At 35.6% G+C, this 14684-nt stretch overlaps 1 protein-coding gene across 5 annotated transcripts in view; it reads right to left on the reverse strand.

Annotated features, from left to right (window-relative positions):
• Window positions 1-14684, reverse strand: part of LOC103487213 (uncharacterized) — a 106475-nt gene that overhangs the window by 61373 nt on the left and 30418 nt on the right. For 4 of the 5 annotated variants that reach the window (XM_051081657.1, XM_051081659.1, XM_051081660.1 and 1 more), the window contains 4 exons: window positions 10408-10476; window positions 10239-10318; window positions 5707-5856; window positions 1287-1350 (listed from right to left, as the gene is read on the reverse strand). In XM_051081657.1, the coding sequence (XP_050937614.1) occupies window positions 1287-1350; window positions 5707-5856; window positions 10239-10318; window positions 10408-10476 (363 nt within the window). Of the gene's footprint in view, window positions 1-1286; window positions 1351-5706; window positions 5857-6104; window positions 6160-10238; window positions 10319-10407; window positions 10477-14684 lie in introns of those variants that run through there. The other variant, XM_008445443.3, reaches the window with a different exon arrangement.

Below are 14684 nucleotides of genomic sequence, written 5' to 3' on the forward strand. Positions count from 1 at the left end.
ATTGATTAACAAGCTCGTAACGACAGATATCTTCAAAACAGCTCGAGGGGGAGTGTTTATTATTTCCTTTCAGTATTATATTTTATTGTATTGGTTGCATTATATTTTCCAAATTTATTTTTTCCTTCTTTATAATGGGTTGCTCTTCTATTTAAGAAAACTCTTCTCTTTGTTAAATACACAATAAATTATATTATTTTGGCAAAAGCCGCCCAAGGCCCAATTCTCCATCCTTTTGATTCCGAGATACTGCCTCTCGTTTAATTAAATGATTTATTTTGCCTCCATTGTGCCCACCCCTCCCAAAAGAAGTTTCTCATCATGCACACTATAGAGTTTCCATCTTTTCAGGCATTAAAAACGAGGACATATAGTAAGTGGGTAGATTAGAAAGGACAGACGTATAAACTGTTGCTCTTCCCCTTCTTGATAAGTTGTATCTTCTCTATTTGTAAAGCTTGATTTGTAGTTTGTCTATGATCGGTTGCCAAAAAGATACTCTTTTGGGTAACCGTAATCCAAAAAACAAGAATTACAGTTTGCCAACTTTGCAACTCAACCTTGCAGCTACTGTACAGAATTCTTGATCTTCCACATTCACTCCAAAATTTCTGTACACTGAGTGCTACTGCTTAAGGGGTGAATGAGTGAGTCTTTACACGCCCAATTTTGTGATATTGTCTTCGATCAACAAATTACTGATGTCATTCCTGAAGCTATTCAAAATTTCTGCTTTTTCTTGTGCATCCTCTGCTTTCGGACGATCAATTTCTTCACTAGTTACATTCACGATTGATTCACAATCTCTTGTGGAATTTGTAGGCATTGCTATCAGGAATAGTTCGCACAAAATGCACATTGCATCCTGAGCTTTAGACTTTATGATGTAATTCAGTCTTTATGATAAATTTGATTCTAGCTTAGTATTGGCAAGTTTGTTGTTTTTATTTTGTTTCCTTTCATGTACTCTTAAGCTTTAAACTCTTTCATTACATCAATAAATAGTCTTGTTTCCATTCAAAATAAATAAATAAACAAACGCTTGTTACTTTGTTAGTTTTTAACCTTTCCCTAAGGCCGTCTAGAGAATTTTATCCTTAAAAACATTCATGAAAAAAGTTCGTATCTAGTTTAAAAAAAACACACAATAACAACTAGAATAAGAAATGTTTCCTGTTTAAACAAATAGGTTGAACATTTTGTGTTAGTTGTGACACTAAACCACTAGTCCAACTTTTTTGCTCAATTTCAAATCTACCCTAAGGAAAGGAAAAGGATCAAATTACCTGGTCATTGTGAAGAAACTCCAACTTTTTCTTGTAAAACTCAACATACCTCCGACGATAGAGTCTATTAGATGAGAAAAAAACGTCAATAACAATCTAAAAAAAGACTTAGGAATGTAAACAAAACGCAAAAGATGGTAAGCCATAACTTCACAAATAACCATTGACAAAGACATGGGACAAGGATACTACATGATAAGGATACAAGATCATGCCAATTTCTCAACAAGGACACAAAACAATGGTATACATTTGGTTTCTGTGTTTTTTTTTCCTTTTTTAGAAAGAAAACAACACTTTTCATTGAAATCAAATGATTGTACACTTCTGTCATAAGGTTACATTTTGTGTTCAACAGTGAAATAATAGAGGAACAGATGGCTTGAGGTGGTGAAGTCGTGACGAGTTTAACTCAGATTTTTAGAAATCCAAACTGGAGCTGGTGCACAAATACAACTTTCTTTCAAGATATCAGAATTAAAGTCATTAATTTTAGAGGTTGAAGCTGAAATTCACTGACGAGAGTAACATTTAGCACGAACTGGTGAGAACCCACTTTTGTGCTCAAGAAAAAGCTGTGAGCCAACTGCTTCAAGAGATGAAAAAACATGGGAGCCTAACTCTTCCCCTTCCTTCAACGGATATTTTGAGAATTTAGAACAATTTGTCCCAATAAAAAGTTTGAGAAGCGGCTCAAATCTTCTTCATGGTATTTTCATTCCAACGCGAGATAGAGCCAAGCGAACAGAGGAAAATTCAGGGAAATTTCCTAATTGTGCTTAATTAGTGGGCTACATGTCAAAGAAGAAAGGAAACTTAGTGTTTGTGATAGATTTTCTTTATACGAAATAACAGAGCTTTCTAAGCTTTCTTTCTAAAAGTCTCATATTGTTTAGTAATGTTGTAATGCACGTTAATGTTTATGAGAAAGCGTTGATTTCTAAAGAAAGCTTTTTTGTTATGTTTCAAGCTAAAGTTTCATGTTTGATAATTGTATGTTATGTATGCAAGTAAACCATTAGCTTTATTTCTATCAGTGAGATACCTATTATGTGCACATAATGAGTCAAGGAGACTATGGGATGAAAGGACCACATGGCGGTAAGAAGCTGGCCAATGCGTTGAAAGGAGCGTATTGAGTTAGCAGCCTGAGCAACGAGCAATGAACCGGGAAATTCTCCAAGGGATACTGGTGAAATGAATTCCAATAGTCTTTGCTTGGGAATGGTTCATGATCTTGGCAAAAAGAATAAGTAGAGGCTAATGTAGATTTATGATTTTGAATGAGGTGTTGAAGCCTGTATATGAAAATGTATTTACAAGTTGTATAAACTAAAAGGTTTTCCAAAATATCACTCACCAAGTATTTGACTTATGGTTTAAGTTTCCCTTTCCCAAGTTACAAAACGTTCAGGCCAAGTTGGAAAGAGTAAGGCAAGCCACTAAGCGTTAAGGCGTTAACGAGACGTTTAAGTTCTGAGAGCCTGCGCTAGGCGTTGTAGGCCCTAAGTTTTGTTTTAAGTTTTTATTGTAAAGAAAGCATGTATATGTATATTGTATTCGGAACGTAAGATATTAAGTAATAAAAGAAGTCGTTGTTGTTATCTTGAATTGTATGATTTCTTATCGCTTATTAGTTAAAAGGATTGAAGTGCAATTAGGCGATAAAGCTAAATTTCAAGGTTAAGAGTGGGCATTTTGGTGTTTCATTTCAAGCCATCAAGGCTGCTAAAGTCACAAACGCGTGCCACAATGCGAGGTTCAAAACGCGTTGCAGGGCGGGGCGTGACAATGAGCAACTTCAAGTAATCTCTATTCTTTCACTCAGCAATTTCAATTTGCTAAGGAGTATCATGACATACAGCTTGATGAAAAATGCTCTTTACGTGTAAGAAATTGGTTAATTGTTCATTAAATATTCGGTAACATTATCAAAAAGAAGGATACGGATTTTAGTTTAAAACTAAGTCTCAATCGCATTGTAAAATTTAATAGAAACCTTTATTTACCTCTATTTTAGTCAACAAATAAAGCAAGGTTAAACGAGTAATGATCATCCAAAACAACACTTAGCCTGATGAGTTAAAACTTTAGATTGACCCCAAACATCTATGAGAATTAAGGAAAAAGGTGAAGAAGCCTTCTAAGGTTCGGGCAAATAAGTGGATCAATGATGTTTGGCAAAAATGCAACTTTCACATTGAAAAAGTGAACAATCAAGACCTTTAAATAAATCTAGAAACAAATACTTTAAGTAAAAGAAATTAGGATGCCCTAATCTACGATCCCAAAGCACTATAGTTTCTTTAACCGAAAGAACAAACACTACTCAAGCCTTGAACTTGTTTATGGCTAGCTGAAACTTCATCAAAGAAATAGTGACCATGAATCATCCTAGAAATCGTTTCCCCCGAACCCTGATATTGAAATGTAAAATGAGTGTCATAGAAGACAACATGAAAGTTAGTATCCTTAGAGATTTACTAACAGATAAGAAATTGCAAGATAATCTTGGAATATGAAGAACATAATACAGCATAAGTTTTGTAGTTAGAGATATAGTTCCTTCTCCTAGAATAAGGGTGAAACTACCATCGGCGATGCGATTTTTTTTTTTTTATTTTTTTTTTTTGCAATACTAGGGAAGTAAGAAGCGAATAAGGAAGAGGAACTAGTCATATGACCAGAGGCTCCATAATCTATAATCCATGGAGTTGAGTATATGCAAGCGAGGGCAGGAGAAAAATTACCTCATTGTGCCAAGGAAACACTAGGATTACCGGATGAAGTAGTCTTTAGCAGCTTCAGGATTTAATCAATTTGTTCCTTGCTAAACAAGTTGGAATCACCAACCTTTACATTTGAGGTGGGTAGGAGCGCATTTCTCACCCTTGCTTAGAACTTTTCCCATTCGCAAGTTTTTCCATGAAGCTTCCAACAGATTTCACGCGTATATTGGGGTTTAATACAATGGTCACACAAGACTCGAGGTTGTGTCTTGTTGGAGTGATCAGAGGCCTTCATGTCTGTTTGTTCGATCACCAACGCAAAACTTTCTACTGAATCAATAGGCTTTCTTCCAATCATGGCATTCCTCCTCAACCTCATCAAAACTTTAGAAAATGCATCATTAATAGATGGAAAAGAAGTTTCCCCGAGTATTCGACCTCTAACCTCATCAAAACAACATTGAGGCCAGCAAGAAACTTGTAAAAACGTCTGTCTTTTACAGTTTTCTTGTAATGCTCTTGAACATCTGTAGACTTCCATTTGAATGAATCAAAGAACTCCAGCTCTTGCTAAATTCTTTTTAGGAAGTGAAAGTATTGTGTCACTCTGTTATCTCCATGGCGTAAATCTCCTAATTTGGGATTCAACTCAACTACCTATGATGGATTGCCCAAATAAAATTACATATATGTCACACTATCCTACAATTTTTTCGCTACAGAGTAGCATATATAATTAGAGTTGATGTCTTCAACCATGGAATTTACAAGCCAAGTCATAACCATGGAGTTTTCAACACCCCATGTAGCAAACAAAGGATTGTCTAGATTTGGGACAGTTTTCTCCGCTGTAATATAGCCAATTCTCCTTTGTCCACAAATATACAACATAACACTTTGTGACCAACGAAGAAAGTTGTCCCCATTAAGTCAGATCAGAGTTATTTGGATAGTGGGGCTACTGGAAGGGATACAATTGTCGATTTTAGCCATAGGTGACATAGTATCTGACATGGTTGAAGCAACAAAGTTCAAAAACCGAAAACAGCAGATCTGAAAAATTAACCAAACTCGTCACCGATGGTGGGCGGTCGCAACATCGACAACAGACGTCTTAGAGAGAGGCAATTGGCGAAAACAAAACCACAAGAACCCACCAACTTACAGCAAAAAAAAACGGAAGACAAAACGGCAGCTGGCAATGTCTACCTCGTTGTGGTGGCGACAGCAACCATCAATCAGAGTATAGCGACGGATGTACATGGCACGGCAGCAGCAGGTTATAAAGGATTTAGAGTGTTTTAGGTTTTTTAAAAAGTTGGGCTTTTTTAGATTATTCAAAAAGTTAGGGTTTTTAAGGTTTTCAAAAAACCTTTTCTCATAGCATGCCAAAATAATATATTTTTTGTATATTTCACAAAGAGAGAAGGGTTTTCCTAAATAAAAGAACAACCCATTACAAAGAATGAAAAAATAAATTAGGCAAATATAATACAACCAAAAAAATAAAATATAATACAAGAAAGGAAATAATCAACCTAGATATAGGCATATTAAAAGTATTACAAGCAAATGAATACATAAAAACTTATGGTCTAAATCAAAAGTTTGTATTTGAACATTTTGTCCTAATCAATAAAAAGTTTCTTGCTAAAAGAATGTTAAATAAATAAATAAAATAAAAAACTTACAGTCTCTGTCCAAGATATTTCCATGAACATTTCTTTAATTTTTTTCGTACATCTAACAAGACAGATTGTTGCGCATAATGCCACCATAACATTTGCCAACCCTTCACTTTCCTCGAAAGGGGGGAGCACCAAGGGCGAAATCTTCCATACCTGCAGTATAAGAAGTTAGGCATTCTGTAGTCCTGCAATTAGAAGAAAAATAACTTCGTAGGGACTCAAATCTGATTATGACGATTAGATGATTTTAAGATTTAGTTTTTTCTAAAAAAGATACAAGTCTTAATTATTTTCCTTTAAAGGAAACAGTCTCTTCAATAATATATTAACAATAAGATAGAAGCTCATAGTACAAGAGGAATTATACAATGAACATACAGTCCATGGATCAGGAGGTGCACCTGGACATCTCAACTAGGTTGACACCCCATAGCACCCTCATCATATCCAACCAAGCTAAAAACCAAAAACAAAAGTGTAATGTCCAAAAGTAAAACAAAACCCAAATTGAGTACAAAGAAATACAAATAAAAAGACTAAACAGACTAAACATCCATTTGAAGAAAAAGGCGACAAATTAGGTTTATATCTCGCACTGAATTAATCTTGAAATCCTTGGAGAGGAAACACCACGAGAAGGCTAAAATTTTGTTGACTCCGACAAGGACTTATGCTGAGAAGCTTGCTCTGAAAAATTCTCAAGATTCTTTCCAAACACAATTCTGACAACAAGGCAAACAAGTTGTGAATGACCGATTAAAAACAGATCCTGCGAAGAGTCGCTAGCGGCAGTGCATATAGTGCAAATTGAGGGAGACATAATGATTATACATCTTCCTTTTTACCAACCTAAGCTCCAAAAAAAAATTCCAAATTATATTATTGATTCGACGTGGACTTTCGTATTTCCATTGTGATTTTTCCAGCTTCTTATTCAAAGGAATGAATTAACTCAAAATTTTCTAGAAGGAGCCAACGGCCACATATCCCTTACTTCCCTATGTGACAAAAGCCCCATAAGATTCTGAAACTCACTCATTTCTTCAACCTTCAAGTTTTCTCGAAACAATAGTCCCCATCAAACTACTTTCTGCTATACAACTAAACATCTTCTTCTTCTTCCTCATGTCATACTGCCCGCTGGAATTCTGACAACAGTCCATCTTGGCATACTAAAATCACCTCTAAAAAATCAAGGCTCCAAAATGAACTCTGCTAAAAAAATAAGTTCCAACCAAATACACAATCTCTCTATTATCATACGGTCTATATTCATTTGCATCCAAACTCCTTTTTACAAACAGTTCATAAGCATTAATAGTGGTTCATCCCATCACCTTTGAACACCACAAGGATTTGAAAAATCTGAATCAAAACTTTACATTTTGTAACTTGTAGCAAAACCAAAATCGGAGTTATCTTCTTTATCTGCTTCCTGACGACCTTTCTTTTTTATTAACTCCTAGCTCCCTAGTATTCCATGAAAGGAGCTTCAATGCACTACCACATCCAAGACTACTTTAACTACTGGAGAAAAAATTTATATAACTCAAACGAAAGATATACCACAAGCTTCAATGATGCCAAGCAAGTGCTGTGGGATTTCTTCTCTAAATTTCTGGAGAGGAGGTTGTTCTTCTTCCATACCTTCCTCCACAAACAACTCGAGGAAATCATTGATTATGTTCTCCAAAATTTCAGAATCTTCAGCCTCTTCCCCTACTTCAACCTCTTCTAATTCCTCACTACTTACTCTTACAACTGATTCAACATCTGAGTCTTGAGTTTCATGAGCATTGAGACTGCCAGCTTCCTCTAGATTAGCATTCCCATATTGCTCCTTGTATTTTGTTCGGACTCTTGTTTGTGAGTTCAATGTAACTCGACACATTTGAGGCGGTTGGTCTGAATTCGAAGATAGAGAAAGAATGAAGCTTATATTGATGATTGGTAACCTGGTATGGAAACCAAGAGCTTGGACTAGGGAACTGCAAACTTCCATAAGATCTGGATTTCCATTAGGGAACAAAAACCTGAATGATTGTTGACACTGGTAATGCTTCTCTTTAGCTTTAAATGAACAAGCTCCAAAAAAACTGAAATTGAAAAGAACAATCCAAACATTGTTGAAGGATGTCTTGTTCTTTATAAAATGCTTCAAGAAGAACTTTGGAGGACAAGAATTCTTTTTAGCTATGTTAAACCGAGCTGAGGAGGAGGGAGAAAGACTTTCTTCTTTGTTAACTAACTTGTTTGATAACACAGTCGTAATTAAAGAAGAAGCAAGGGTGTCAACTTTTGATGATCCATGAGGAGAGAGACCGTTAGAGATTGGATTTAATAATGGTGATTTGGTGTCATTGTTACCTATTAGAAAATTACAACTGCTTTTTTTAAAAAAGTTGGGTGACTTTTGCTTTCCTTTTTTTTGTATTTTCGCATACTATATTTTCAAAAATAAGATACGTTGGCAGGTGCCTAGGCTAGAAAAAGTCTTTCAAAATATCAGCATCAACAAAGTGCCTTTACTTGCCCCTCTAGTGCCCCCACATTAAGAGAAAACTTGGAGAGACTAAAGATGGACCACAATCTGGAAGAAAACGTTTAACGGCTAAGACAAGTTTGGCTTTCTAATGGTTTGGCTTCCACTAACCAACCAGTGGAACTACATGCCATTCATTTGACTGACACATGGCTTTTAGGCCATCCCAGATCTCCAAAAGCTGTAACCCTGGCTTTTGGGATGCAAATAGGGCAGAAGAAGACTCACACGTTTCAATACCAGCCACACTCAAGCCCAGATTTTCTTAGTCTTCCTTCTGCCTCTTCCCCAAACTCTAATATTCCATAAGGTATTTCAAAAAGCAACATAAAAAAAGAAACACCCCAGTAAACAAGTTACTCTGCCCACCTATCAAAAGGAACCCCAGCGTTTTAAGAAAATTTACAGAAAAAGTTGTACTTCCTTTTGCAACACCTCAACACCCCATGGTGATTCTTCAAAGACAAAGTTTGATGTTCCAGTTGATATTACATCTCCCAGGCACAGAGAAGCATTAGAAAATATTCACCAAAATATTTCTCCCATAAGCCACTCAAATAGATTCTGGCACCTCTTTCGACCATGACATGTTTCATGATGAACAAGTTATTCTCTACAAAATTTGTCACTTGTTCCTTTAATTTTAAGACCTGACATGGCTTCAAAGAATCCCACAATATGGTTAAGGATCAAGGACTGCTCTTTACCCATACAATATAACATTGTATCCGCAAACTAAAGATGTGACAAGGCCACCTCATTCAAACCATCCCTTTAACGACTCTCTTATGTTTCCATCCACCCATTTTAGTATGAGTCCACTTAAGACATCCACGACAAGTAAAAACAAGAAGGGGGTGTGAACCGTTGACGAAAGGTAGCAGTGGACACAAATCCAATAGAAGGCAACGATTGTAAACGGAGACAAAGAGTAGAAATGGCAGTTCTACACTTGGGTCTACCTCCATCGATGGCTAGCCAAATCGAGGAGGAAGAGGTGACAACATCATCTAAATTTTAATAAGATAAAACCCTAAAGCTCCGATACCATGATAAGTTTATATAATATATTGAATAAGTGAAATGTGCATAATAACCTATTACATTGGCGAATAAATAGAGACCAAAATACTATTAAACGAAACATACAAATATGGAAAATATTTAATAAGAATAAACCCAATATACCCTAATAAGGTGGAAGACCTGAAATTTCTTGGGTAGATTACCGAACGAGCCTTACTTTTGATTTTAGTTTGAACTTTACTACATCAGAATAACTTCTACTTGAATTCATTCTAGCCACTCTCAAGGCAGATTCATCCAACTCCAGTTTCACCAAAAAAATCTCAAATCATCTCCTAGAAGACGAGCCATCCTCTTGTGTTTAAACCAACTAGAACACACAAATTCTCTCTTCTTGGAGCCAAATTGAACATTAGAAGAACCACCCATGTTGATTGTTGAACTTAGAGGTTCTAAAAGTACAAAACGATTCCCTAGCTTTAGTAGAAAATGGCACTGGAACAGGCAAGAGCATAAGTTCTAACAGAAGTTTTTCTTTGATGGGAAAGACAAAAAGGAATATACTTACAAAAAGTCTAATCTTCAACATTAATTGAAGCCTTATCTTTCAAAGGTCAAAAGAAAATATTAAGGACAGACCAACTCTTAGTTTCCATGACGAATTCAAAAGCGCAAACAGTGGCAGCGTAGATGAAACTAAACGTTAGAAAGTGGCTGGTCAGAAGGATATGGTTGAAGGCTAAACGGAGGAGTAAGGGAGAAAGAGAGGAGAAAGCAAAGTCCTTTTGAGTTCGCACCTCATGAAGACTTTTGAAGTCTGTAGACATAAGAAGCATAGAGAAATCACAAAAGGACCAGAAAGAAATTAACAAAAAAGACCTGAAGTCGCAAAAATAACAGCTTCAAAATCCATAGGAAAATCATCAAGCAGTAGACATGATACATCTAACGAGAACACTTAACTTACTTATCTCTTAATCGGCATATGGAAAGATAATCCCACAAATTCAATATTTGTTGCAACTGAACGTCATTCAAAGTGAAAACCTGACACAGGAAAAATATGAAACCAGCTCCAAAAGTATGATTGAATCATTTTCTAAAGCAATCAGAAAATTGAAGGACGGTGCACTAACCAGGCTACTTAAGTCAGCTTTAACAGAATATTGTGGAGTACTATTATCAAGCTTTCCTGACCTGTTAACCTATAAAATGAAATAAGATCTTCATGACATCTTTTTTCAATGGTCAACAACTGAAAGCATAAAAAAACATTAAGAAAACTGTAAGTAAAAAAAGAAAGAATATTTTTCATAGTTTATTTTAATAAAGAAATAAATCTCACAATAATGCACCCGAAAATTTTATTGTGGTTTTCTTTTTTTAAGGAAACATAACTTTTCATCAATGTAACAGAAAGAGGCTAATGCTTCAAAAATACAAGATAAAAGCAAAATAACAAAAGTAGTCCAACATCAACAAAAAATACAAAACAAAATAAAAGAGAAAATACAAAAGCTCCTTAATCCTGACAAATGTCTTGAATGGAAAATTCATGAAAAACTTAGAAAAGAAACTTCAAGAGGAAGAATTAAGTCTTGCTACTTCAAAGCTTTCTGTCCACCAAAGATGCTTATCTTGGAAATCTCTTTGATTTCTTTTTCAAACCAAATTTGAACTAGAAATGTTTTGACTTTTTTTTTTTTAATATCTGTGAGAATCCGGGCCAACTAACGCGCACCTCGACTAATCTCACGGAACAATCCACCTGACCCTACAACATTTGGATTGAACCCATGACCTCTTAGTTAGATATCAAGACTATGACTCCCTTTTTACCACTAGGCAAATCCATGATGGTTAACTAGAAATGTTTTGACTGAATTCACCCAAAATATTATTGGTATTCATTATTCAAAAGCTTCTTTCATCCGATTTTAGTTTTTACATCATTGACGATTTTTAGTAGCTCCTTGTTCTTTTGAAAATGATACAAATCTCATTTATTAAAAAAAGAGACAGCTCAAAGTACAAGAGGGTTATACAATAAGTAATTTAAGAAATAGGGATCAGTAGACTCGTCAAGACATCTCAACTAGGTTGACACCCCCTTAGCGTCCTTAGCATATCCAAAAACAAAAATAAGTGAAATGACATAGAGCTAATAAAAGTGGTCGCAAACATAAGACCTTTACATCAGAATCCTTTCATGAACGAAAGACTAAAAGACAAATCTAAACCAAGCAAAAACCGAGCCCGTTCCTAACTTTCCAGCACTCAAAATGACTAAACAATAAAGGCTTGCCACTTAAGATGAATGTCTTGTGTGAAATGTTTCCAGAATCTTTTGACCATGGAGCACCATGATGAAGCATTTAAATGGGCATACTCAAAGCGAAGCCTTATTATGGAAAACACGTCGATTTCTTTCACATAAAATTTCTACTAAAAAAGCCTTGACTGCATTGCACCATAATATTTACGAGGTTTTCTTTAAGTTTCGTCCAGAGAGAATGTGTAGTAAATTACCACTAAAGCTGCCATCAAAAATCCATCTGAAATTAAAAATTTACAGCAGCTTACACCAACAATTAACTGCATAAGGACACTCGAAAAAGATGCTGAAGATCTTCCTGATTCATACAACATAGATGGCACATACGTGGAGAAAGGCAATGAGAGGGAAGCTTTTTTTTCAGTGTAGAGGCACAATTTAATTCCCTTGAAGCATAATCCACGCAGATATGTCGACTCTTTTAGGGCTCTTAGTTCCCCTAAGCCCCCTGAATAAAGAAACATCAATGGGAGAAGCAAAAGATAGATGAGTAACCAAGGATTTAACAGTGAAGCAGCCACTTCGTTCTAGGGACCAAGCTTTCTTGTCTTGGTTAGAATTTACCATTTTCGCATTTAAGGAAATCATCAGTGATTGAAACCTGGGAACTAGTTTGGCAATTCCACTGCTCAGTAATTGACCCTTTAGGCAAGAGCGCAATACGAAGCAATCTAGGAAATTTATTGTTTAGAGGAATATTATCTAGCCATGGATCATTCCAAAAGTACACTCCACTGCCATTACCAATTCTGAAATTGGCTAGAACTTCTATCTTGCGTCATTCCCTTGAAATACTAATCCACAGGCTTCTCAAACTCAAACCCACCTTTCCCATGGAGTGCCAAAGGAAGGGGTGGGTGCTGTGAATACTTTTAACTACTTTGCACCACAAGGCCTTTTGTTCTGACATGAATCTCCACCCCCATTTTGATAAAAGAGCCGTAATTCTTATTCTCAAATCACTTAGGTCGAGGCCCCCATCTCTTTAGCTTTTGATTATTTTAAACCATTTATCTAAGTGGTTCAGCTTTCCCCCATTATTAACTACCTAGAAAAATTTTCTCATGATTTTCTCCTAAATATTAGACACTGAAATTGGCATGAGGAAAGTTAACATGTAGTAAGTAGGCAAATTGGAGAAGACTGATTTGTATAGCGTGATTCACCCACCACGAGATTAGTTGTATCTCCTCCACTTGCTTAGTTTACCTTGGATTTTATCTATAATGGGCTGCCAAAATAGGGAACTTTTTTAGTAGCCTCCAAGTGGTAAACCAAGGTACATTAAAGGAAGCTTTTCTGTCTTGCATCTTAATCTTGAAGCCATTTCGGTGATCATTCTTTCTTCTATATTAATTCCACAAATGGCAGATTTTTCCCGATTGACTTTTCGTCCTGAACACCATTCAAATAAGACCAAAGTTTTTTGAAGGATTTCCATCATTGCCTCATCATTTTTGCAGAATATGAGTGTATCATCAGCAAAGCGGAGTAAGGAAACATGAATCTTGTCTTCGCCTACAATAAAGCCTTCTAACAATCCTTTCGCATGTACCGTTGAAATTAGACTGCTTAGAACTTCACTTACTAGGAGGAAGAGAAAAGGGGAAGGTGGGTCTCCTTGTCAAGGGCCTTCTGATGCTTGAATTCTGCCCCGTGGTCGCCCATTTATAAAAATTGAATATTTGGGGTCGCATACGCAACCCATTATCCATTTTATCCATCTGCCATCAAAAATTTTCTGCACCATTACTTTTTCTAAAAAGTCCCAATCAACTCTATCAAAGGCTTTTTCAAGGTCCAACTTAATCAACCACCCTTTCTTCTTTTTTGCTCGGTATTCTTCCACCACTTTTTCGGCAATAAGAATGGGATCGATGATTTGCCTTACTTCTAAGAAGGCACTTTGAGAAGGGTCAATAATATGCTTGGCATGATCTTCTTAAGTCTTTCAGCCAATATTTTTATTCATTGTTCTTTTGGTGTTCCCTCTTCACTCATCTCGAAGCTTATTGTAGACAATTTATCAGCTTATTTTAGGTTCCTTTTATCATCTGGTTTAATTAATTACTTTGTACCAAGTTTACATTCTTGATTCCATTCGTGCTTCCAGAATAGAGAATTTTGTTTAGCTCGTTGTTATTGTTGAGTTTGATTTAGCTATTGTTTGTATCAATTTTAGCCCTTTTGCTCTCTGTATAACTCCCTTGTACTTTGAGCATTAGTCTTTCCTACTATTATTACTATTAATAAAGAGACTTATCTGCGTTTCAAAAAAAAGAAAAAAGTAGTTTAGAGTTGAAGACATTTGAAGTCCATAGTTGAACACTTTTGAATCCATTTCAACAAAGACATAGATTGTTTTGGAATAAAACGATCCAAAAAAGACCCAGTGCAGTATCGTTAAAGTTTCACTAGATGGATTTTGATTTGAAAGGTTTCAGCATGTCTCTCACATTCTGTTTGTGACTTGAAGGACTCATTCTGTCATTACTATCCTCACGACAAGGTCTTCACTTGAATCGAAGAGCCTCTTTCACCCAGATTTTTATTTTCTTGCCTTGTTTTCTTGGTCGTTTTACATGTTCATATGCATTGTTGTTATTTTTGTCTTTTTGGTTGTCCTCAAACCATTTTGGGTTTTGCTGAGGGCGTTTCAGGTTTGGTTGTCATTTCTCGTGTTTTGTTCTCTTTGCATCTTAATATTGTATTCTGAGCATTAGTCTCTTTTCATTATATAAATGAAAGAGGCATGTTTTCTTTAAAAACAAAGTTGTTTATTGTTCAAAAAAAATAGAAGAATTGGAAATTATAGGAATCCCACTTTCAAACAGCAAATTTACTGAAACCAAAATGGGTGACAAGGACGAGTGACAATGTTTTCAATCTTTGCTTGACATATCCTTAGTTGAGGAGAAAATTCCTAATTTCCAACTAACTCTTTTGCAAAAGAAAAGTAAAGAAAAAAAAATCAAGGGTAAAAATAATAACAATAATAATAAAAAGAAAAAAAATACTTTCTAACGTAAAAACCACCCATCAAACAGGGGAAAAAAATACTATATGACAATCAAGTTA

Source organism: Cucumis melo, chromosome 2 (genome assembly GCF_025177605.1).
Source record: "Cucumis melo cultivar AY chromosome 2, USDA_Cmelo_AY_1.0, whole genome shotgun sequence".
NCBI classification, from domain to species: domain Eukaryota; kingdom Viridiplantae; phylum Streptophyta; class Magnoliopsida; order Cucurbitales; family Cucurbitaceae; genus Cucumis; species Cucumis melo.